Source organism: Larus michahellis, chromosome 1 (assembly GCF_964199755.1).
Source record: "Larus michahellis chromosome 1, bLarMic1.1, whole genome shotgun sequence".
NCBI lineage: Eukaryota > Metazoa > Chordata > Aves > Charadriiformes > Laridae > Larus > Larus michahellis.
In genome coordinates, this window is record NC_133896.1 from 95,522,851 (window position 1) to 95,547,941 (window position 25,091).

The following is a 25,091-nucleotide window of genomic DNA, read 5'->3' on the forward strand; positions in this document are numbered from 1 at the left end:
GAGGTTTCAGCTCATAACCCCTAGAAAACCCAGAGGAAAGGAAATGTGGGAGTCCTCTCTAAGCTCAGAATCATTTAAAGCACAACCTTAGAGACCCAAGGTAAAGCACAGCATAAGAGAGCACTGGGGCTGGTTACTCAGATTCCTTTCCTTTTCTTTTGAAGTTATGGCCTGTTTTCTATTTTTTTTTCTATTTCCATTGTGCAGTTTTCCATCACCAAGTTCCCCATTCATCTGCCACTTGTCTGGGCAGCTGTCATCTAAATCTACACCTTCCATGCCCCTGTCTTCACCAGCCTGACAGGTGAAGCTGCAGATGGCCTCTTTTCCCTGCCTTCCTCTGCAAGACCGTTTTCAGATAACGCCCCTGCAAAATGTAAAGGAGAAAGCCACAGAATAAGGGGCTAATGCACTGCTGCCTTTGCCAAGATACCTGTGAACACAGAAACAAACCAAACTGCTCAGTGCAGAGGGCAGAAGAAAGGCTGACCATATCTTCTGGATTTCTTTTTTCTAGCATTAGAAGATCAGTTTTCCTTGACCCGTACCTGGTAGTGTAGCAAAGATGCCATAAGACACGCATTAGTGCCTATTCTAGGACATAGCATCCCTCATACACTGATGTTGGACTGCAAAGTCTACCTGTGCCATCTAGGCACTGGAGGTCCAGGGAAACCTTATAAAGTTAATTTTTTCTTAGCACCTCCATTAGAATCTCTATGATATTGATTTCAATCCTAGTCCAGGTCTTCTCTGTGAAAAACAACACAAGTTTTCATTTGTAGAGGTGTACGCTAACTGCATAAATCTGTCCAGGAGCTGTCTATGAAGGGTCAGACTTCACAATTCAGACAGGCCATGTTTGGCAAAAAGAAAGCATCTGTGAAGGAGCAAGAAGAGTCTCTAAATCAGTTCCTGACGTACCTCAGAGCAATCTTTTCTCTTTTTTAATTCAAGCTAAACTTAATTGATACTGAAGCAAAGTCCAGCACAATGCAATTTCCAGATCTACCTTTCTGACAATAGCCTGATAAAGAACGTGCTTATTATTAGGAGAGGGAAACTAGCATTCTGGGAGCAGGACAGATTCACAACTTAAACTAAAGCTATGCCAGCACTGCTATGAAACTTGTCTTGAGACCAAAGACCATGCACCACATTTGCATCCCGTCCCTGTGGCTGCCATTCAGAGAGCCAACTGGATGCCTGCATAAACATGCTTGTTGACCCAGTGACTCACCAAGCGTGTTCAGGCAAACAGAGTTCTGGAGACTCTGAAATATGTGCCTGGTCAACACCTGAGCTTGCATTTATAAGCTTACAGTCTGCACCATAGAGAAGTTCGACCTTGGGGTAACTTCGGTCTATCTAAACAGAGCCTAAGAATATGGAATAAATTCAGTAGCTAACTATGAATATCACTGCTATGACCTTCTTCTGATTGTGACCACTCACAGCTTCATGGCAGTCATAGACACCTTCTGCCTTTAATAGCAAATCTCTTCCGTTTAAGTTGAAGTATGGTCCTTTTAGCTTTTTGTATTCTAAGTGTTGAAGAAGTACAAGCAACTTGCTTCCCATACAGCCCCAAAATATCCCATGTTTTGCTTCATTGATTTCTCAAGTGAAGCTGTCGTGGGGGTGCAATCACGCACAGCCAGATATGGAGTCACTGTTCAGTCTTGCATTTGCCCCGAGATCCACTGGGGATGCAATGCAGCAGTCTCAGTTTTATGAGATACTTGCAAGGCACAACCTCTCCAGGGCACATATTGAAATAAGATTCTGCACTGAGAGGGAGAAGTTGTACACATTAAATGCGTGTTTATATACTTTCCAATTCCTTGCTCACCATGAACATCTTAGTGGCTTTTCAGGATACTCTCATCAGTGTGCTCTATTTTCCCCATTTTAACCAATGAGAAAATAAAGCTTGATTCAAGCTCCCTTAACGTCTGAACTGATGCATGAATTTTGTGACAGAGAAAGGACTTGGAATCTGCTTTCCAGAATTTCTAGGACCTCATGGGATTTCCACATCAGATGTAATACTGTTTTGAATGTTTGGGCCCAGCAATATTGTAATAAAAGCCAGCCGCATCCTGGGCTGCATCAAAAGAAGTGTGGACAGTGGGTCGAGGGAGGTGATTCTGCCCCTCTACTCTGTTCTTATGAGACCCCACCTGGAGTATTGCATCCAGCTCTGGAGCTCCCAACATAAGAAGGGACATGGACCTGTTGGAGCAGGTCCAGAGGAGGGCCACGAAGATGATCAGAGGGCTGGAGCACCTCTGCTGTCAGGACAGGCTGAGAGAGTTGGGGTCATTCAGCCTGGAGAAGAGAAGGCTGCAGGGAGACCTTACTGCAGTCTTCTAGTACTTAAAGGGGGTCCACAGGAAAGACTGGGAGGGACTCTTTATGAGGGAAGGTAGCGATAGGACAAGGTGTAATGGTTTAAAACTGAAAGAAGGTAGGTTTAGACTAGATATTAGGAAGAAATTCTTTACTGTGAGGGTGGTGAGACACTGAAACACGTTGCCCAGGGAAGCTGTGGATGCCCCATCCCTGGAGGTGTTCAAGGCCATGTTGGATGGGGCTTTGAGCAGCCTGGTCTAGCAGGAGGTGTCCCTGCCCATGGCAGGGGGATGGAACTAGAAAATGGTCTTTAAGGTCTCTTCCAACTCTAGCCATTCTATGATTCTATGAAAATCAAATTTTCCAAGTCTGTGGAAGTTGCATTTGACACTGGATTGCCCTCCCTCTCTAAGATGTTAACCTCTGAGGTTACCTGCTATAGAAACATCTCCTAGTCTAATTAGTTCACAATGTTTGTTGGCTTTGCTGTTGGTGGGAAAAACTGTAGCATGGATGCTGTTCTTTTGGCAATAAAGTGCTTCTACTGATGGAGAACACTGCTTGGAGAATAAATGGAACCACTCTGGGAGAAACTCACCTTAAGGATCTATTTTAGGGCTCTTTGTGGACATAAAATTAGGTGATCTTAGAGAAAGCTATTGCACCATCACATTCCTCAGTTTCCCCATTTCTAAAACAGTAATGCAATGAGCTCTTGATCTACACGTGGACAGAACTGTACAAAAACTGGTTATTTACGTCATTCTGGATGCTGCCACTTGTATATTATTGGCACAGGCTTTGGGCCACTGATTAATATGTTGCTGGGAAGAGGGGAGGATAAAGAGAAACACCACAGAACCCTTTTGGTATGGTAGAAAGTCATGTTGTAGAGAAAACCCCTGTATCCATATTTTCTGGCTGAGGGAGCAGACCCCGGAAGATAGTATCTTGCCACACTACAGATGAGGTTTGTGTTTAATACAGTTGTCCTCCTTCTTCCCTATTCTCCTCTCCTACTATTGATACATGGTCTGCAATTCCTTATCATAAATAAGATTTGTGAGCTCTTTTGGGAAATGGACTGTCTCTTCTCCTATACTTGTGCAGCTTGTACAGGAGTATAAATAATAATAGTCATTAATGCTAATAATGTGAGTTTTAACCTCCTGATCATCCTCTGTCTGATAAAATAGCTACAGGAGAGAAATCCTGCTTTGAAAGAGAAGCCACTGGCAGAAATCATTAACGTTGCAAAGGCTAGCAGAAGTCAGGTAGTGCTAACCTTAAAGCTGTCTCCTCGTGTTTTTCATTAAGTGAGAGTCTGCAATTGCATCACAGTCTTATTTTTTTAAATAGCAGATGGGCTGTAGGCTCTTCTCTAGTCAGCGTGTTGAGTGTCTTTCTTAACACCTGGTGTCAATGGCTTGAAATAATTTCTCACCATCCTGGTGCAGAGCATCTAGCACAACAGGCCTTGGTCTCAGTGAGGACTCGCCTGCAGCACAAGTGATAAACAGCATCAGAGGAAGGTTCACGTACACTCATAGAGAGCAAGTAAGGGAAAGGGCTGCCTTGCTGGCTTTGCTGTTGCATGGACCTGGATCAGAGGCCACTGAGTTTGGGGAGAGTCTTTCAGCTGCTTTTAGTGGGTTTGAGAGCAGGGCTTCAGTGATGTGCAGAATGTGTGGAGCCCTGCCTACACAAAGATTACTCTCTGCACAATATTAAAACCCAAGCGTTTTCATGCCACACAAATCGAGAAGTATTTTCCAGGAGCTATGATTTGGCTAAATGAAGACCAACTCAAAAAATGCAACCATGTCTGCATGTTTTCTACTCCTCTGGGTAATGTCCTCACCACCATGGGCTTGTCTTCCTTTCCAAAATGCAGTGATATTTTTTCTAGGATGAGCTAAAGACATAAATGAGGGTGGATTTGTAGGAGGAAGTACTATCAGTCATTTGACATCATACAGTTAAAAGTCTGGATCCACTTTTGGGCATGCAAGCCGATATGCCTGGAAAGCCTGTTTTGTTTTGTTCTTTCAGCTATATTCTTTAGTTTAATAAAAGATGTTGCCTCTTCCTACAAATCTCGCCTCACATTATTTGCCTTTCAGCTCTCTATCCACAGTAATTTCTGCACTGGAACTGTTAAAAAAAGGCACAAATTGTTTCTTACAGTAATCATAAAGCACTCCCCCAGTCCCAAGTATCTTAAACAGCCAAACCCTTGCTTGCTCAAGCTTTCAAAAATAAAAACAAAATCATAAAAATCCATCCTTGGGTAAGAGAACAGGTCTGAAAAACATCAGCCTGGGAGTTCATAATTTCGGCATGTTGTGAACCACTGCAAGGAGACTCCTGCAATGGGAATGCTCACACATCTTGAGCTCCAGCTACCTCCCAGACTGCTAAGTATGGACTCCCTGGCATAAAAAACCCAACATCTGTGGCATAAAAAACTCACTGATTTTCTGTGTTTATGTCCAGGAAATGTCAGACTGTCCGCGTATGTGCAGGTCAGCTCTCACTGTAGACAGTAAGACTGATGTCATTTGCCACCCATATCTCAGTTGGGTGATAAGTACAGACTCGGCAGTCATTTGTTTGGGACTTTCTTGTGTCAGGCAGATCAGCTGGAGCTCAGTCAGCCAGGCGCAGTGGGCAAATGGCCACATTTCCCTTTCCTGCTTTGCCTAAAGAGCAAAGGACACGTACAAGGCAGCCTAGGCATATGGCAGTCGTACGTCTAAAGTCAACCCACAATATACCCAGCAAAGCCAACGAGCCTTAGCCTAAAGGTGGAAGTACCACCTGGGGAGCATAATGCTTGACTTGTTGGGATTACGTGTCAGGAAGCCAGGCTGCAGCGTGCAGCAGCTCCTCCTCAGTGGTCGTGGAGGGTTAATGGAGGGAAGCGCAGGGCCCTCAGCTGTGGCTAAAGACCTGAAAAGCAACAGCTGGGATAAAAGGCTGCTTCTGGGCACAGCAAGGTGTGTACTGAGGCAGTTAGGTGCTGTTTCAAGGAAATGTTCTTCGTATAGTGCTGCCTGGGGGAACAAGCTCTAAATCCCAGGAGATGGTGAGAAAGGTCTGTGCTGCCAAGATCTGGTGGAGCTTTGAAGACCAGAGGGCTGCAAAAACACTGTCTTAAAAGGTGCTCTCTAGTGTTGAGGGATTGCTTGCGCTTCTGCACAGGCCAGTTAATGCTGGATGTGGCAAGGGTTTTGTGGTGTAAATGCCTTTTCCTGCGAATTTTGGATTCCCTGCTGTTCATAAGAGCTGATCAGAATTATATTTTTTTTTTCCCAGCTTGAAAGAGCTGACTCTCTTTCCCACAGAAAACATGACAACTCAAAAAATTATCTGCCAAAATTTTTTTTGGGTGCTAGCCAATTTTCTTTTTTTGGTGTTGTTGTTCACACTTGCAGATTGCCAACAAAATCTCGCAAATGTTCAAAGAGTGGAGGCCCTTTCTGCAAAACTTTGTGTGTATGTTTCCCCAGAGGCTGGGTTCTGCATGCCTGTGTTTCAGGCTTTCTCATCATGGCCTGGGTGAGGCTCCCCTTGGAGAAGGAGTTGGCACCATGGATACAGCATGGTAGACATGCTGATAGCGTCTGCTGTTCCATTTATTTTATATTCTAATTATGTGATAATGTCAATGTGTGTGTATGTATACTGCTGGCAAATGCTTTTTGTGAGATACTCTTTATGTGACCCAACTTGTAGAGGATGTGGGTCTGCTATGGCTAATGCTAGAGAAACTCTCTCAGTAGTTCATGCTGTACCAGCGCACGCAACACATTTGTCTCCAAGGGTTCTCGGTTCAGTCCCCACTGCGTCATCGCGCAGTTGTTGAAACTAAATGAGGATTCTTTCCATCTCTTCCCCCCTTCCACCGCTCCTTGAGTGTTGCTGCTATCTCATTAGCTGGCTATTTCTGTGGATTTTTATCTTACAGAATTGCTATATAGCCACATGTTACCTTCCTTAGTTGCTGGCCTGGCATTTATTTGCTCAAAAAAGCTACTTTCAGCTTGGAGCTTTGTAGAAACCCTGGTGGAAAAATCCTTCCCTTGAAGAAGCCTCAAAAAGACACTCTGCCATCTTTGATGGGTTTCAGAGCAGGATTTAGAGAGGAAGAGAGGTGGAATGAGGCAGGGGGGATGGCAGAGAAGCTGAGAGAGGGAAAAGGGGGGAATATAGATGAGTATAAAGTGGCAGAAAGGAAAGGGCAAGTGGTAAGTGTGTTTTGAGCAGGGTTGGCTTCTATTGAATATCAGGCTGAAGGCAAATGAGAAGCATGAACACTGTTTTCTCAGTCTACATAAAGAAGCCTAATCAGGTGTGAGACTATTTATCATGGTCTTGATGCACTATGCATCCCTTCTATGAGAACTCACATCTCTGGACACTGTGGAGTCCTTGACCTTGGATAGTGGTGGGTTTCACAGAACCACATGACAAATGAGTATTTCGTGCTGAGAGAACGTCTCCTTCCACTCCCTTTCCCAAGATCACATGCAGCACATGCCACAATGCTCTTCTAAGTCACACTAAAATGCGCTATTTATCATAGAAGCACTAGTCCCAAAGACATGCCATGAAACCCACAGATACAACACTCAATAAAACAAGTAGTAACACGCATATGTCACAGACAGACATGCAGGACAGGACACTAAAACATCTAGGAAAAAAACACACCTGGTTAATCTATGGCTCTCGTCTCCAGCTTGCTTTACCAAGTTCTGTAAGCTTTAAATTTCAGGACCGTTCATTCTCTTATGTAAACCCTGCAAAATTTGCATGGCCAGCCATGTTTTCAATACTATTTCTATTAAAGTAAAAAAACCACTAAGCCTTTTGCTAATGCAACATGACATTTGCACAGTTAAATAACAGTAATTTGAAAAAATCTGTAATGGGAAAGTTAAAAGTTCCTCCATCAACTCTAACACGCCTGCTTGAGAAGTATTTTACAGTAGGTTCAGTACCAAAACCTGGAAGTGAAAATACTATGTGTGTGCTGCACAATCAAGTTAATATTGATACTGCATGAAGTGACTAAAGCTAAGATGAAATAGAAATGAAAGTGTGAGTGCTTAAACGTTAATAGCACAAAGCACATTTATTTATTAAAAAAACGGATAACCATCCATGCACAGTGCATCTAAATGTATCCACTCAGCCTTAATGAAATACTTTTACTATGCATTAAAAGTAGCCAGCATTCAATCATTCAGAGCTCTGTCAGAATCCAACCTTTTTTTTTTTTAATACAGGATTATAGGTGTGCTCTTCAATAGCTGATATTTCTATGGTTCATCTGGCTTTTGAATACTGGGGTAAGTGGAAGAACTGCAGTAATTTAAAAACAAAGGACTGAAGAACAAGGACTGCTATGTGTTTTGCCTTTTGGTTGGTTGTTTTTGTTTTATTGGGTTTTTTTTTTAATGCTTGGGGGTTTAGGGAGAATTGGGTGTAATTCTTGTTTCTGTTTTTGCCCTCGCAATACATAGGTACCTGAGGGATTTGGCCACGTGAAAAGTGGACTCACCTTTGGCTGGTGACCAATCCCAGAGAATTTCAGCCCACAGAATCTGATACTCCTGCTCATATTTAGTAGTCTAATGTCCCGAGTAACCCCGTTGGTATGACTCAGCATGAGCAAGGGAGCCAAAATCCAGCCCTGAATGTTTTTGAAGGTTAGGAGTATGTCAAATGGGATGTAAGAAATAGCTGTTTCTCCTTTCAGTCATGCTGACTTCTCCAGGGAAGCGTAAGATGCTGCTATCTAATAGAGTGCTTCTTCCTTTGCATCTTCTTTACGGACTACCACTGCCCATTCTGGATGAGAACAACACTGGGTTCAGCATCATCTCACACAAGTTTTATCCCTATGCAATTGATGGAGCAGAGATCCAGTTCTATTATTCTCTATTATTATTTCAGTACAATTTTTATTATATAAATGCTCAAAGGCTCCAAAGAGGACTGGACCCAACAGGCCACCGGATATTCATATCCAAATTGTGATATGGCCATGCAGTTGAGAGCTGTATATTATGGGACCATGTACTGGGTTGTGAGCAGAAGTCTGTAGGTAAGGGAGACTTTAAATAGCTGCATAATGATCTGATGAAAGTGGTAAAGTTGTGGGACCCTTATTATATGTATTATACGTAAGGTAGGTAAGAGGTTACGCATGTGACTGTGGGTAGCTAGGCTGTTGGGATAGGTAGCGATGAGCTTTGGCACCATGTATGGGGCTGAGGAGATTTGTGAAAGAGTACGAATGGGTACATTGCTGTATAATATATCAGATGTAGATGCTGGACACTGAGGTAACAGATGATGAAGGTATAAGACGAATGAAAGGAGGGATGCCAGGCAGACGTGAGTCAGAAATGTGTAGAGTTGGTGTGGTATTAAGGTGCTGGCCTAGCTCATCCCTGAACCTGTGCTAGACCTTGGTGGGGACTCCTGCAACAAAAACCAAAAACTGTCTCCCATTCCAAGACTACAAACTGATTGTCACCATTTGATTTTGGCATGCTAACTTCCAAACACATCTTGAGTGGCAAGTTTAATTTTGCCTGTGCTCTCTCCCTCAGACCATGCTCTGTTGGTATCTGTGGTGGGTTGACCCTGGCTGGACACCAGGTGCCCACCAAAGCCGCTCTGTCACTCCCCTCCTCAGCTGGACAGGGGAGAGAGAGTATAGCAAAAGGCTCATGGGTTGAGATAAGGACAGGGAGAGATCACTCACCAATTAGCCTCACAGGCAAAAGAGTCTCGACTTGGGGAAAATTAATTTAATTTATTACCAATCAAATTAGAGTAGAATAATGAGAAATAAAACCAAATCTTAAAAACACCTTCCCCCCACCCCTCCCTTCTCGCCAGGCTTAACTTTACTCACGATTTCTCTGCCTCCTCCCCCTGAGTGGCACAGGGTGATGGGGAATGGCGGTTGCGGTCAGTTCATCGCACGTCATCTCTGCCACTCCTTCCTCCTCAAGGGAAGGACTCCTCACACTCTTCCCCTGCTCCAGCATGGGGTCCCTCCCACGGGAGACAGTCCTCCATTAACTTCTCCAATGAGAGCCCTTCCCATAGGCTACAATTCTTCATGAACTGCACCAGCATGGGTCCCTTCCATGGGGTGAAGTCCTTCAGGAACAGACTGCTCCAGCATGGGTCCCCCACAGGGTCACAAGTCCTGCCAGAAAACCTGCTCCAGTGTGGGCTTCTCTCTCCATGGTTCCACAGGTCCTGCCAGGAGCCTGCTCCAGCATGGGCTTCCCATGGGGTCACAGCCTCCATCGGGCATCCACCTGCTCCAGCACGGGGTCCTCCATGGGCTGCAGGTGGATATCTGCTCCACCATTAATTTCCATGGGCTGCAGAGGGACAGCCTGCCTCACCAGGGGGATCTCTGCTCTAGCGCCTGGAGCACCTCCTCCCCTCCTTCTTCACTGACCTTGGTGTCTGCAGAGTTGCACATATTATCACTCCTCTCTTCAACTGCAATTGCTGTTACACAGCAACTTTTTCACCTTCTCAAATATGTTACCCCAGAGGTGGTACCACTGCCGCTGATGGGCTTGGCCTTGGCCAGCAGCAGGTCTGTTTTGGAGCCGTCAGGCGTCGGCTTTATCAGACATAGGGGAAGCTTTGAGCAGTTTCTCACAGAAGACACCCCTGTAGCCCCCCTGCTACCAAACCTTGCCACGCAAACCCAATACAGTATCAGAGGATGAAAACCATTTAAAAGGGAAAGCATGAAAAAGAAGCATGCTCCTCCAGTTGACTGGAGTCAGTTGATTTTAACCCACTGTAATATTTTTAGTTTGATTTCCTTGGGAAACGAAGCCTAGCTGATAGTACATGTGTATCTGTTTGTCCATATGTTCTTCCTCCCAATAATTTTCAGCGCAACCAATTTCAACCACATTTAAAAGAGGGCGAAAGGCCGAAAAGTAACTCGTTCCTGTACGTCTCTTAAAAATCTAGTGATTAGGTAATGCCCCACTCCCTCCATAGGGGAAGAAGCACGAACAATGCAGGCGGTATCTGGCAGCAGCCAGCCAGGCCAAATGGCAACCGCATTTTGCGTTGCAGTGCAGTGTGCATTTTTTTCCACTAGGAAGTGAGCACGTGTTTCTGGGCTAGCCATAGCATGCCATTTCATTTTCCGACAGGGGATGTCACAGGGGATATGATGGGATCTGGCTTTCATTACTGCAGGGTGAGGGGGAATTTTGGAGACAGCAGACAAGAACCCGTGGGGAGGCCGGCTTGGTGCATTCTGTTCACAGAACAGCTTGCTCTACAGCAGTCTAATACGAAATACTTCTAGAAGGGCATCCTTACTGATGAGAATCCTATGCACCTTCCCTACATGTGCATACTCACTTTAACATCCCGCATCTGTGATGTGTAAATTGGAGATGGGTATCCTTTAGCGGTGCTATCCTTATGCTGCAGCGAGGGGGCAATGTGGCCCAAGAAGGGGCCACTGGGCTGGGTGGGCAGGCCACCTGGGCTGTCAGACTGCATCTCAGGGACAAAAGTTGTGCAGTCGCACTGCCTCCATGTCCCCAGCTGCGAAAGGACACCCTTTTGTGAAATGCCTGGGGAGTGACTGATGAAAAGCCCCGTGTGAATGTTAAGTAGTGCTTCATTACTGCTGTTCCTCTCACCAGAGGCAATGATTTTAGGGGGCAATAGAGCTACAGGAGCTAATTACTCCTTGGGAAAAAAAGTTTGTGCTACGTATGGTGGGAGGAACCTGTATTTGAAAGGAGAGGGGCAGGGGGAGAAGCCGCCTGTGAGCAAACGGTGGCTTTGTGAGCTGGATTTCCTACACAGAAGGATTCCTTCTGGTCCCTCTGAAATTGCACGGAAGTCACGGGAGATCCAGCAAAGATTAATGCAGCCTGATGCTTGCTATTTTTCCTGGAGGCCTTGGCAGGTCTGTAATTACAGTCAGTGCATTTGAATCTCCCTCTGGTCCCTGTGTACTGCCCAGCAGTGACACCAGCATCAGAGAGACCCTCGCTTCAGAATTTGTCAAGCAGAACTCTGCTGAGAAATCAAACCTGCCCCACCGTGTTTCTTCTCCCGGCGATGAGGAATATTCTTTTGCTGAATAACCTCCCCATGTCAGCTGGAGCTGGAGCCTTAGGGACTCCGGAGCTCAGCGTGGTTCATAGACCTGGGATCCAAGAGATACATTCGCAGAGGAATGAGAGAACCATATTTCTATAGCATAACATGTATATATATTTATATATATAAAAATAAAATAAATGAGCTGGCTTGCAACACTAGGTGGCAGAGGTGGGATCTTTTCTGCTCTGAGCGCTGTCCTATAAGGCATTGCTTGTTTAAGTACAGTCGCATTTAGTTGGAGCTGCAGGAGAGAGACAGAGAGATTCTCTGTGTTTACAGCCAGCGCAGGCTACGGCGAGCATCTAACCTGGCCCCCCCTTTCTCCAGCACTTGAAGGGGAGAGTGTGAGGTTATTTGGGAATCTGGCCACCGTGGGTCAGCTTTCGCTGCGACTGGATTGTCAGAGCTGGTAAAGCAGAGCCCAGGGGGACTGAAGGGAGACACGAATCCCATTTTATCTGACAGGAGAGAAGGGAAAAAAAAAAAAAAAAAAGAGAGAGAGAGATAAATTGAGAGAGAGAGAGAGAGAAGCGAAGAGACGGAGAAAAAGGCAGAGGAAGCGGAGCGAGTGAGAGAGAAGCATGAGGACCTACTGGCTGCACAGTATCTGGGTGCTGGGATTCTTCCTGTCCCTCTTCTCCTTGCAAGGTATGTGATGAGTTCTTTCTTGCAGCCTCCTCAAACCCCTCTGCTTGAATTGAGGCTGATGGACTGAGGATGGCCTGAAACATGGAGCTGGAAGCTGGAGCTTCCTCTCCCCTGGCTTCCCCTCCAAACCTTCCCCCCCCACCTCAGGAAATAAGCCAAGGAGAGATCGCTGCTGATGAATCCTATGGTTAGAGGGCACTGCATGTGACTGACTTTGCTGCTGTATTTATGCTTTTGCAGAGGGGGAGTTGGGGGGGGCACAGTAAGATTTGCAAAGGAAAAGAGGGGTGGGTGAAGGTGGGTATCCCCTCCATCCACAGCCACTGTTTCCCAGCACTTTGGGTCACAAGTACTGATGGTCCTGTATTCTTCACCTTCCTGAGGAGATCAGCGTTAAGTTTCTTTTGGGGTTTTTTTTTTTCTGTTTTATTTTTATTTTGGTTTTGCCTGGAGTGTGGGAGGTTAAAGGAACCTCTATGCCTCTGTTCTGTCTGCAAAAGCACTATGTCCGTCCCCTCCACCAGAAAAAAAAAAGAGTGATGGAGGAAAGACAGGAGAAGAAAATTTGTTGGGTATGGGGTTTTGTTCAGTGGAGAATTGCCAGCTGGGTTTCTTGCTTTAAGAGCCAAGTGTGAGTACGGAATTTAGTTTGAAGTGATGACAGGCATGCTATCTGGTTTTGAGATGCTTTCTGTAAACAGGAGTTAAGGGTTAATGCATCCCATGCTATATGTATAAATACATGTCACACATGTACATATAATCATAGCCCTCCAAATCGCAGCTTGTACATGATCCACACTCATTTCCACACACCAGTGGTCCTTCACACACACACACACACTCTCATGAATATAGCAGGGAAAATGAATAAACTCACTCTGGCACATACAGTACTAGCTCCCTAGCACATGCAATTCCTGGAGTGACAGTCTGCCTCTCTCACGCTCACGTTCTCCCTTCCTCTCCCCCCCACCTTCAAGCCTTTTCTTGTGCTCTCTCTCCATCCTGCACACTAGTCTTCGTGGTTGCTCGCACATAAAAATCCCTGCTGCACCAGCCTTGTAAGCCTGTGTGCATGCACACATATACACACACGTAGGGAAATATATAAATAAAGAACATATATGTACTCTATCTGGCCTACTCTGTGTCTTGCAGTCTTGCATTCACAGTGAGCTGCGTGCTTAGAGGGTATCTCGCTCCGACTCTCTTCACCACACACAGACCGCTCTTCTCTCACTCTCTTGTGCATCCTGTAGCGGACGAGTGCCGTGCACAAACATATGCCCAGTCACAGCATCCTCACTTCCCTTTGGCTCCTACTTTTACACACAGTCTTGCATGTACTATCCTCTTCTATTTTATGTCTACTAAGCAAATTCCCATACAGGCGCCCTCCCTGTCACACACATGCTTTCTGTTGCAGCTTCGCGCTCACCTGTCACTACTACAAGCACCCACTATGAAATCCCCCATTTTTTGCCACCTTCTCACATTTACCAAGTGCTCCTTTTCGTACATTCTCACTTCTTCTGTTTCTGGGTTGCATACACTCGCTTTTCACTGTCACATATTTTCTCTCAAACTTGCATTCTCTGAACTGTGGATTGTGAATCTGGCACCAGCACCTTCCAGCTGACTTCCTTGCTGTGAAGTGGCTATTTCTGGCAGGGGAGCAGGATTTTTTCCGGCACATAGGATGTGCGTGGGGTGAGAGGAGAACCAGTACTTGTGTAACATAAGTAGCTAATGTCAGCAATGAAGTTGGTAGCTTGATAGGAACTTCCCTCTGCTGTGGAGCAGTAGGCACAGACCTGTCAAGGAAGATGGACACTGGCAAATCACATCGACTCTAAACATTGCCTCTCTCTGATGCATGTTTCCCAGCCAGTAGTCAATGGCGCTTGCTCCACACAGTTTTTCCAAGTCACCAGCCTTCCCCGAGTTGTGACCAGAGCATCCTGATGCTAGCACAACCAGGAGCTGGTTTAGCCCTTTCTTATAGCTGTAGCTTATGCCAGGCTACAGGCATTTACAGGCTTTTACCTTCTGTTTAAGTGAGTTATTACTGCCACAGTTGTATCAGCCACATCTATTGCGATTTTGAAGGCATCAGGGAAGATCCTTTGAGCGCTGTCTTACCAGGTACCTTCTGAGAAGGCACAGGCAACACAGTTGCCTTCCCTGGCTTTTGGGATGGGATGGGGGCAATTTGCAAACCTGGAACTGCTTTTTCTACTGCTCCCAAACTTCAGATGTGATGTAAACCGGACCCAGTCTCCTGCTCCTGCTGGATGTAGTTTTGTAGCCAGCAGTAATTTCCTTTCTCTGATCTGGAGGGTGAGAGGATGGAGAAGCAGGAATATCGGGGCATAGGAGGAGCAGGGCACCTCACAAGCAAACCTGAAGATATCTGAAGGAGTTAAAAGGGGGTGGGAAAGTGTTGTGCCCTTGAAAAAAACCACAAACAAACAACAACAAAACAAAAAACAACCACCTATTTCAAATTAATTGTTATTCACTGAGAGCTGTGGTAACAAGCCTTGAACACTTCCGTAACCCTGCTGAGCACGACTCTGTGGAGCTCTTACCCTAGGAAACTGCAGTAGCGGCTCTGACAGGCAGTGACCCGGGTCGGACCGCTTCCAAGCGCTTTCTGAGCACATCCCTCCAGAGCCAGCCAGCTGCACCTCGGCAAGCTACCCAAAACTCCTCCGTGCCTTCTATCCCCCTTTTCCTCGCTGTCCACTTGGGGGTGTACCGGTGAACACAGAAGCAGCTCCTTGTCTTTTTCTGTTCTCCCAAAGCCACTAAACGTAGGGGTGAAGGGGAGCAATGCTGGCGCTGCTGGGGCACGGCCAAGCTGGGGCTGAATAGCAGGCGATGGGGGTGCAGGGGAAGGAAACCCAGCTGAGGCTGGCAGGAGACCTACGGGCTCCGCGGTGCCAAGTGGCCAACGCAGGCTGCCTCCTCCAGCGCCTCTGCCAGGGGACATGCAACGGGTGGCCTGTCCCCTGCCTGCCTGGGCTCGGGGGCTTTGGCACAGAGGCAGGCTTTCCTCCTTTTCCTCTAGGTTAGAGGCTCTGAGTCCTGCACCGAGGATTTTTTTTTCTTTTTTTTCTTTTTTTTTTTTTTTTCTGATCACTATTTTTCCTTAATTTTGTGGTTCAGGATTCTTGCGTTTCCCTGCTGCTGCGTTTCCAGTCGTGAGGCAGGTGGCTCGGAGGCGGGACGGTTGTTCCTCCTGCATGGTGCCCTGGCCTTCCTGCCCTGTGGGGGCTGGAGGAATAAAAGTACCTACACACCCCAGCGCCACTGGTGGGTGGGATTTTCTAGTGGCATGCTGCAGCTTTTCCCTCAAACGGATTTGTCTCTTAGCATGGTGTGCCTCATAGCTTCTGATAAAGATCAGATTCTTGACTCGGGCTCAAAAGCTGAATTTTTCTTTTCCTTTTTTTTTTTCCCCAAGTCAAAAATTGGGTGCGTGGGAAGGGGGAGGAGAAGCAAATGATTTGGGGCTATCAAAAATTTTATTTTGATAATTTAGAAGAATTTTGTGTTGATGTTTCCACTTTTACCTACTATTACTCTAACTTAGTTGTCAATATGAAAAGTAATTTTGGTTCCCCCCCCCCAAGCATTTTATTTAAAAAATGAATGCCTTGACAAATTATACATTTTCTTCAGCACTGCTTTACATTGAAAATCCTTCTAAACAAATTCTTTCCCTTGAAAAATAACAGCTGTTCCAAATCAGCAATTTTCTAAAAAATCCCAGCTTGTTTTAATGAACCTCCCCTACATCCCCACCTCATTGGTTAATTGCAGAATTGCAGGAAATTTTTGTGCTTTAAAAAAAAAAAAAAAAAAAATTACTTCTAGAATCAACTTAGTGAAGTAAATGCTTTAGGAAAGGACATGCAGAACTGGTCTGTGTAGTACTGACAGCATTTATTTATTTATTTATTTATTTATAATGTATTTTGGGGGCTGTTCAAGGGTTTCTATAAATGGGGAATGAGTCTGATGAAGAAATCATAGAAGCACTCGGGTAAGTGGAGTAGGGTGCTTTATGTTGGTGCACAGTACAAATGTTATCTGTAAAGTCTCATATCTTATAATGTTACTGGGCAATGCGGGTGTGAAAAATGATGTGTTTGTTAATGCGCAAGGTTTGCGCAATCTATATGGATGGAAGTGTGTACCCAAGTGTTTCTGTGCTGATAATGTGTAATGGATGGGGAGAACAGAGGGAGGTGCAGGAACGTATGTGTGTGCGAGTGGTGACATTGTGGTGTATGGGTAACAGCATGGGGTGATTGTGATGCAGTTGGATAACGTTTAGATATTGCTAACTGGAGGAAAAAAAAAAGACTTTTCCTGCTCTCCTGAATATACTTTTCTTACTATCTGTTTTTAACTCTCCCTGTTGAACAAGGCAGGGAAGCTCTCACAGGCTGGACTGCATTGATGAGGTAACGACTCACTCAGCTGCCTTGCATTCCCTTAAATAATGAAGAGGTTCAATATCTAAAACAAAACACTCTTCTTGTAGGCTTAAGACAAGGAAGAGGTAGAGAAGGCTTTTTATCCGCGAGCAGAGAACATAAAAAGATTTCCCAAGTGTTTCTTCTAGTCCTATCCCAGTACTTGCAGACCATTTGAGTCAATTAATTACCACACCAGTAAGGACCCCATGTCCCCTACTTGTTATAAATCTCAGCACTCAGCTATCTACTCAGGGGGCTTTATTATGATAAATAGGAAATTGCTTCATCTTTTAGTCTCAGAGATATCCTCTCGCACAGGAGTTTTCACTAGTCTTGTAACAAATACCCTAGTCCCTATGTTTGTGGGCGCTCCTTTTCAGCCTGCAAGCACCCCTGCGTACACTACTGCTCTGAGGACGAGATGAGTTCTTTAAAAGCTACTCTTTCCACCTCCTTTTTCACCTGCAAGCAACAGAGTTCCTTCTAATCAGGGTGAGGAATATGGCTGCTGTCATCCTAGGCTGACAGCAGAGCAAATGCTTTAGGAGTCCACGTCCTTAGTGTGTGCCAGCTGTGCCTGCTGTAAGCTTTTAGGTACACCAAGTCCCTTGCCTTGCTGGTGGGGACTGTCCTTTTCCCCTCAACAGACTTACCCTGTGATTTGCTTAGGCATGGGTTAAAGCAAGGATGTTAATGCATGGGTCCAAATGGGACGTAGCCCCTGCAGCAGCAGCTGCGTGTTCTGTGCAGTTACCTGGAGAGGCTGGTGAGGCAGTGCTGGTGATGAGGAGCTGCAGCACTGCTTACTGACCTGCACGCTATAAAGCGAAAACAGGTGGCAAAAGGTGATGAAGAGTGAATGCAAGGGAAGCCGCCTTTTCTGTGCAGATCTGAATACCTGATGGGCTTCCTTGTGGAAGAGAATGAACTGAGGTTGCTGGCTGACAGAGGTTGCTAAAGGACTGAATAATCTCAGTGAAATCCATGGTGGTACCAGACAGAGGCATCCCAGAAGAGTCTGAGGAAAATCTTGCATGTGTCTCTTTGAACATGTGGGCGCGTGCTTTGGAAAAGATTGTCTCCTTCAAGTGCAGGGTGGCTGCTGGGAAAACGTAGAGTTTTACTGGCTGCAGTTCCTATAGGAAGCAAGAATCTTTGCCTCTTCAGTATCCCCTTTTCCTTAAAGACATCTATGCCATAGTCTTATGTGCTGTTCAGACTCAATCAGCAATGGCTTTGACAGCTGATGTGCTCTTCCAACTGTTAATTTATCTGTGATAAAATCAAAAATATCAAGCACAGATCATCTTGTCCCACTCTGAGATAAGGGCAAGATGGAGATTTGTGTTGGTAAGCATGTGAGACACAGCCCCCTCCTGATGTCAGGGAAGGGCAGAGATCCCTGCAGGCAGCACGGAAAGGAAGAAGGAATGCTGGGAATTTGTGATTCTTACAGAAATGAGGGGGGGGGGGGGGGGGGGAAAGAAATCCAGGATTGATTCTGTGCTATGCCATTGCACTGTGGTGCTTTGGCTGATGCTGGATATCTTGGAAGCTGAGGCATTTCCCAGTGAGCTCCCTCCAGCAGGTTGCCTGGCAGTGGGGTGGCACTGCCCTGCTCACCTGCATGGAAGGAGAGGGAATAGCACTGCAGGCGTTGCTGCTTTAACTTCTCTAAGTCAAAGGAGTATTCTCTCTGGCAAAGGCTTGCGGGACCTCACAGTGAAGTGTCTTGCTGGCCATATCAGCTGTCTTAAAGTTCATGGAGAAAATTCTGCATGACGACATGCTGAGGGAAAAGGGCCCTTTACACTAGACTTGCTTATTGATCACCCACAAGCACAGAATAGGATTTTGCTCTGCCTGTCAGCTGTGGAGGTACTAGAGTTTGTTGAATGGCATCTGTGGGTGGAGATGGTTTTGGGGGCAATGCATGGCTATGCATATCAAATTAAGGCAGGCTGGTGTGTTGTGGTTTTCTGAGGTTTTTGTTGTGGTGTTTTGTTTTTTGGTTTTTTTTAAAAAAGATAGCATCAGAAGGTAGGCTTTAGAGGAAGGGTTTTGGCTTAAACCAAAGGTGATCAGAGCTGTGGGCTCACAGTCTGGACTTTTGTGGTTCCTAGCTTATATAAAGCATCCAAAAGAAGCTCCTCTGAAGACAGCTTGCTCTTGAAACCAGCTCCCTTCCTTAGGGTCTGCCTCTGTGGGGCCTCATGGATGCAGGCTTCTTCATTTCTTCCAGGCTTGGCCGAACTTTCCCACAGGAGTCTGGCCCTCTCCTTTTTCTGGTGATATGCTATTGGGAGGGAGAACATGTGGCAGTCAGGTCATGAGCAGCAGGATGAGGGAGGGAGCAAGCAAGGAGACAAACGGAAGGCTGTGGAGCATTCCAACCAGGAAATCAATAGCATATCAGCATGTAGCCACTGGGATATGAGTATGCAATGTAAATGTGTAATCACAGCTCCCTCCCCTCTGCCCCTCAGCAGTTACATTGATGGTGAGTTGCAGCCTGGAACCAATTAATCCTTACAACCTGCTAGGACAATAACTATTAATATTCTTCTGCATGCCCTCTGGCTGCTGCACCTGCATGGAGCCTGGCTGTGCTTGGTCCTCAGCAGTTGACCCAAAGCTACATCAAGAGTGAGGGCAAGGGTCTTTCTGACCACAAGCCTTGCAGCCGATGCACGGTGTTACCTGACTTCCACTTGTGTGGGTCTTGGTGAAGTTGTGTGGGTATACACTTCAGTGTCTAACAAAGGAGGGACAGGTGAGGGTTTGCCCACAGGAAGGAGGGGTTATTTCAAGGGGCATCTGTGGGGTTTCCGATGTAAAGTGATATAAATGTGTTTAGTCTTGTGTCATTGTGGGTACATCTGCTTGTATGAGCATCTACTTTTTGCCTTGTAAAGCTACTTTTTTTGTACAATGGGATTGCTTGTATCACAACATCCAGTTTTATTTATGACTGTACACATGATCTGTGCATGAAGGTATGACCGGATGTCTTTGTATATCTCTACTTTGGCTTTTGGGAAGATGCACGTGTGAAACTGATGATGGTGGTGGATATATATGCATACACATGTGTTTGAATGTGTGCATGTGACAGAAAACGTGTAAGTCGTGGTAAAGACGCTTGTGCCATGTTAATGAACCTGGTTCAGAGTTGTGTTTTGTGCAAGGGAGATGTTATGAAATGTTAGTTCAGTAGGTGAATGCAGCATGATTACTGATAGGAATATCTGTGTAGCTATGTATGCTTTTGGAGGGACCATTATTCATAGCAGATTTGCATCCTATCTTGACATGGCAAGCGATTGTTGCAGTGAAACAGAATTGTTACTGTGGCTCAGCTACCCCTCCTCATCTTTTTGTGATAGCCTCAATGTCAGGTGGCAACTTAGTCACGCTTCAGTCACCAGGGCATGAAATAGTGTAGAGAGTGGAAAGGTACATGTTTGACTCCTGCACTTTCAAAGGAGAGCTTCTGGAAGTAGATAAAAGGAGGCTTTCTTACATGCTGCACTGTTTTAATTAGACCAACATATTCAAAAATAGTACAACCTGACTGAGACAGCCTTTCTTAAGTAGCTATGCTACTGTGTAGTGTATGAGCAAAAGACTTCTGGACTGGATGTAACCTAAACCAGCAAGTCTGCACTTCTTACAAGTCTGTAGCTGTATTGCCACAGCCTTACTGGTTTACTCAACTACCTCAACAGCACGGATTCTGTCCAGCATAGCTGTGTCGTTTCAGGTTTAGGAAGCTGAGTAAAAGCAGGATAGACCTGACTGCAGGCATGCCCCTGTGAGATGTTCTGCAGCTCTAGAGTTTCTGTAGAGGGAAGGAAACTATTTGTGTGAAACAGTCCTTGTGCTTTATCAGGGTTAGGGCTTTTAGTAACAGTAATTTCTCAGTGATTCAAAGAAAAAAAAAAAAAAATCTTAACGAAACTAGCTAAAGTGGTTTAAGAACTGCCTGCAGTCTAGGCCTGCTAAGAGAGGGAAGGTAGGAAATAGTGAGAGCTAAAGTGAGTGTGCAGAACCTCTCCTTGATTTCCATGTATCCTAGGTGCCTACTGGTGACTGTTTTGTGTACTACCCAGCACCAACAGAGCTGCAACAGACTGGGCTGCTAATAAATAAAAAAAAAAGTCAGACTGCAGCATGAGGTAAATGAGCTTTGGCATTGCCCCAGAGGGACCTAGAACTAAGGTCAGCAGTACAGAGTCTTTCGTCTCCCCTGGTCTGCTGTGTGCATAGAGGAAAGGAAGAAAAGGCCATTCTGGCTGGCCTTGCTCTGTCTGTCCTGCTTTGTAGCAGCAGGCTTTTCTTCAGGCTTCAAGGGACCTCACAAGACCCCTGCTTGTAGGCTCTGCTCATCCCCTGGTCAACCTGAGGAGTTTCTGGTCTCCTCCTCTCCCTCCTCCCGCTGCCTGAAAAAACCCAACCAGCCACCAGCGGCGGACGGAGGCCTCCCACGCTGTCCTTGGTGCTGAAGCGTTGCTTGGGCTGACGCCAAGGAGGAAAGGCGCCGTTAAAGGTACTGGCGAGACAGGAGACTTCAAGCCCTTCCTTTCTTTGCCACATAGTAGGGGATCCCTTAGAGTGCTAGCTTTGAGGTTCATGCAGACCTGGGGATGCTATGTGAGAAGAGGTCCAGGTCCTGCACTTGGGTCACAGCAACCCCATGCAGCGCTACAGGCTTGGGTAAGAGTGGCTGGAAAACTGTCCAGCGGAAAAGGACCTGGGGGTATTCATCGACAGCCAATGGAATATGAGCCAGCAGTGTTCCCAGGTGGCCAAGAAGGCCAATGGCATCCCGTTTGTATTAGAAATAGTGTGGTTGGCAGGACTAGGGAGGTGCTTGTACCTCTGTACTCGGCACTGGTGAGGCCCCACCTTGAATACTGTGTTCAGTTTTGGGTGCCTAACTACAAGAAAGACATTGAGGTAGAAGGGCAATGAATCTGGTGAGGGGTCTAGAGCACAAGTCTTATGAGAAGCAGCTCAGGGTACTGGGGTTGTTTAGCCTGGAGAAAAGGAGGTTGAGGGGAGACCTTACTGCTCTCTACAGCTACCTGAAAGGAGGTTGTAGCGAGGTGGGGGTCAGCCTCTTCTCCCAAGTAACAGGTGATAGGACAAGAGGAAATGGCCTCAAGTTGTGCTGGTGAGGTTGAGATTGGATATTAGGAAAAATTTCTTCACTGAAATCAAGCATTGAAACAGGCTACCTGGGGAAGTGGTGGAGTCACCATCCCTGGAAGTATTTAAAAGATGTGTAGATGTAATGCTGAGGGACATGGTTTAGTGGTAACTTGGCAATGCTAGGTTAACAGATGCAATTAATGATCCTAAAAGTCTCTTCCAAACATAATGACTCTCTGATTCTAAGAGGCTTTGAAATTGTTTCAGGGGAAGCTTAGGAGGAACCTCAATCTAGAAGAACACTTCTTGTGAAGCTGCCACCTTTCTGTGGTGCCTTTGGTACCCCACAGATGTCCTGGGAGCTGGCAGGAACCTTGACAGGTTTCTTACTGAACCCTGCTGAAGTTTACCAGAAGTTTGTTGAAGCAAATCAAAAAGTTTTGTAGAATGTTTCTGCCTCACTGAATTGGTGTTCTTCTAATAAGGGGCGGGGGGGAAAAGGTGCTTTGTTGGGAAGAATTCCAACTCGAGTTTTGAGAGCAGATTAAGGCATAAGTGCTTAAAGGCTTTTCTGTGATGTGTTATTTTCTGTCACAAGATTACCTCAAAGTCTCAGCTATCACCTAAAACAAAAAGCGTTCTGAAAAATATGGGATTTATAGGTGTGACAAAAAAACTTGGAAAAAATAACCTGATTGCAGCCAGTAACTGGTGTCTGTCTCAAGTCTGTAGACAGCTGGAAGAGCATCTTCAGAGATATATTGTCCTGTTTATTTCCCTGGGGTGTTAGGTCAGACCTTCTCCTGCTAATACTTCTTGGGAAAGGGTTTTCAATACAGCCAGCAAAAAGTGTGGTAGTCCTTTTCCCCCTCAACCAACAGTTAGATGCAGTTTCCCTGAGGGAGGCTGTTCAGGGAAACCACTGTTGCCATGCTTTGCCCTGCAGCTTAAAAGAACAGCCTTTTTTGATGGGATCTGCCACTGTTTGGTGGGACTGGAGCCTGAGGTGTGTGCATCATGTGGAAGGGTTTTAGATTGTGTTGTGGATTGCATTTATGTTGGATAATGGGAACGTTTGTTCAGTTTGGCTTGTGACTATTCCTGGCTAGATTGGGTATTGTAATACTGGAGAAAACAGCAGAGCAAATTCACAAGATGACTTGTTTAAACAAGAGTTGTAAAGGCTCTACAGAAGATCTACCCCAACTTTTGTTTAGAATTGTATTTCCTTGAAATCCAGCTGATCTCACCGGAGAGGAGGGAATGTCCATCACACAAGACTCACATCCCATAATGATGCTGTGTCTGAACCAGAGGATGAGCGTGTGCATGTGTCTGTGTGTGCATGGCATGTGCGGGGCCTGTGCTGTGATCACCGGAATTACAGTCTAGCCAGATAACGAGCTGTTGTTGTTTACAGCGCTTGGTTCCGGGCACTTCAATTCCAGAAAGATGTAAACAAAATTAGAGGGAATTCAGAGGATTGCAAGGAGAATGATTAAGGGGCTGGAGGGACTGACTTATGAGGAATGCTTGCAAGAGCTAAATATATAGCTGTTTTGGCTAAATGACTAAAGAGGAGCTATGCTAATGATCTAGGCATACTGGGAAGGCGTGAAGAATTGTCTAGTGTGGACTGAGAGCTAGAAGTGCCTCTCTTGGTAGAAAATTCAGAGGAGGGAAGAGAAAAAAATTGTCAGGAGAGAAAAATACTTAATGGACAAAAGAGATTAGGTGGTGAAATAGCTTTGTTAAGAATTGTGGTGGAATTGCTGTCATTTGGGATATCTGAAGTTTGGCTGGGCAGAGCCCTGGAGAATAATCCATGCGCTACAAGCTTGAAAAGGTCCCTTGAGAGATAGTCTAGATGCCTTAATAGATTTTTATGCTGTCATTAATTTCTGAATCACAGCTAATACTTCCAGTCTGACAAAGAATCGTATTCTTTAAAGCATTTTTCTTTCTTGCCTTGTATTATTTCTGCTTTGACGCAGAAACTTGCACAAGACAGACTCACGAGGAAGTCTTCTGCTGTATTAACAAATGAAATCCTGGTTATCAACTGCTTAACTCAAAAACGTTTTTCCTCTTTCCTTTAGTGGAATGTTCATTCAGATTTGTCTAATAGGTGGGCAAAGGCAGCCTGCTGGACACCCAGTAAGATGAAATCCCAATATCTGTAACTTTGTCCTATAAGCTGTGCTAGGCTTTGACATGTTTCCCATTGCCACATATGATACATATATATCCTCTGCTCTCTATCTCACTCATCTTCAAAATGATAACTGAAGAGTGGACTAGTCCTTTCAGTCTCAGAAGCTGATGTGGTTGAGCTTGTAGCATTCTTGGCATGTCACAAGAGCTAAGCCCTCCCAGGACCATCTGTGAACTGGAGGGAGATGGGCCTGTGAGGGAGGCAGAGGTGGAACAAGATGGTAGGAGATGACCAAGTTGATCAGTGGTGGGTGGGAATCAGCCAGCTGGTTTGCTCTTATCTCACTTATAACAGGAACTGAATAGTGAAAGCTAAATGGGTGATGTTGGCTGCTCTGTTTAATGCATTCTGGGAAGCGCACAGGCTGAATTGACAGCAAGTTTTGTAGTGGTTGCTGTGCTGGCTGGCACCATGGACTTCCAGAGGTAAAAGGTGGTGTGGCTTGACTGAAAGAGCCAGGAAACATAATGGGAGTTATCCAGACTGAAGATTATTTGTGCCATGGATGCAAACCCAGAGGGAGTTCATAATAGTTTATTAGCTCAGGTACAGGACTGTGTGAATTGCAATCTGCTTCCTGGGCAGGAAGCACGGAGCACTATTTTGCATTGTGTGTTGTCCAGGCTGGTAAGTGTTGCTGGATCTTCCCCAGTCTGTGCAGGGCCAGTTTGAGGGTCTCAGCAGTCCAGCAGTGCCAGGGAACAAGGTAGAGACAGCTGACTTTGGTTGGAAATCGATACTTCTTAGCTTGGACTTACAACTAGCCTTGGTATGTGCAAGGTGGCTGTTGGTAATGACATCTTTACCCCATGCTTCCTTGCAGAGTGGGAAAGCTTGTTAGCTCAGACTTGGTGCAATGGGAGTGCAGTTGAGCTCTAGCTCTGAACCAGATACAAGGAACATTGTAGACTTAAGTTGTCTGCACTAAACTTCCTGATTTTTTTTGTGTTATAATCTCCTCTTTAAGAAATATGTAAGTCCTGGAAAGAATACAAAATCCCCCCCTTTGCTTTAGGTACAGTTAGTTGGCTGCATTT

General features: G+C 45.6%; 1 protein-coding gene across 4 annotated transcripts in view; it reads left to right on the forward strand.

Annotated features, from left to right (window-relative positions):
* The first annotated feature begins 11,741 nt into the window (after positions 1 to 11,741).
* LSAMP (limbic system associated membrane protein) overlaps positions 11,742 to 25,091 on the forward strand; it is a 1,022,146-nt gene continuing 1,008,796 nt past the window's right edge. For 2 of the 4 annotated variants that reach the window (XM_074594328.1, XM_074594319.1), the window contains exon 1: positions 11,758 to 12,192. In XM_074594328.1, coding sequence (XP_074450429.1) covers positions 12,126 to 12,192 — 67 coding nt within the window. In that variant the 5' untranslated portion in view covers positions 11,758 to 12,125. Of the gene's footprint in view, positions 12,193 to 25,091 lie in introns of all 4 variants that reach the window. The other 2 variants (XM_074594342.1, XM_074594337.1) reach the window with 2 other exon arrangements.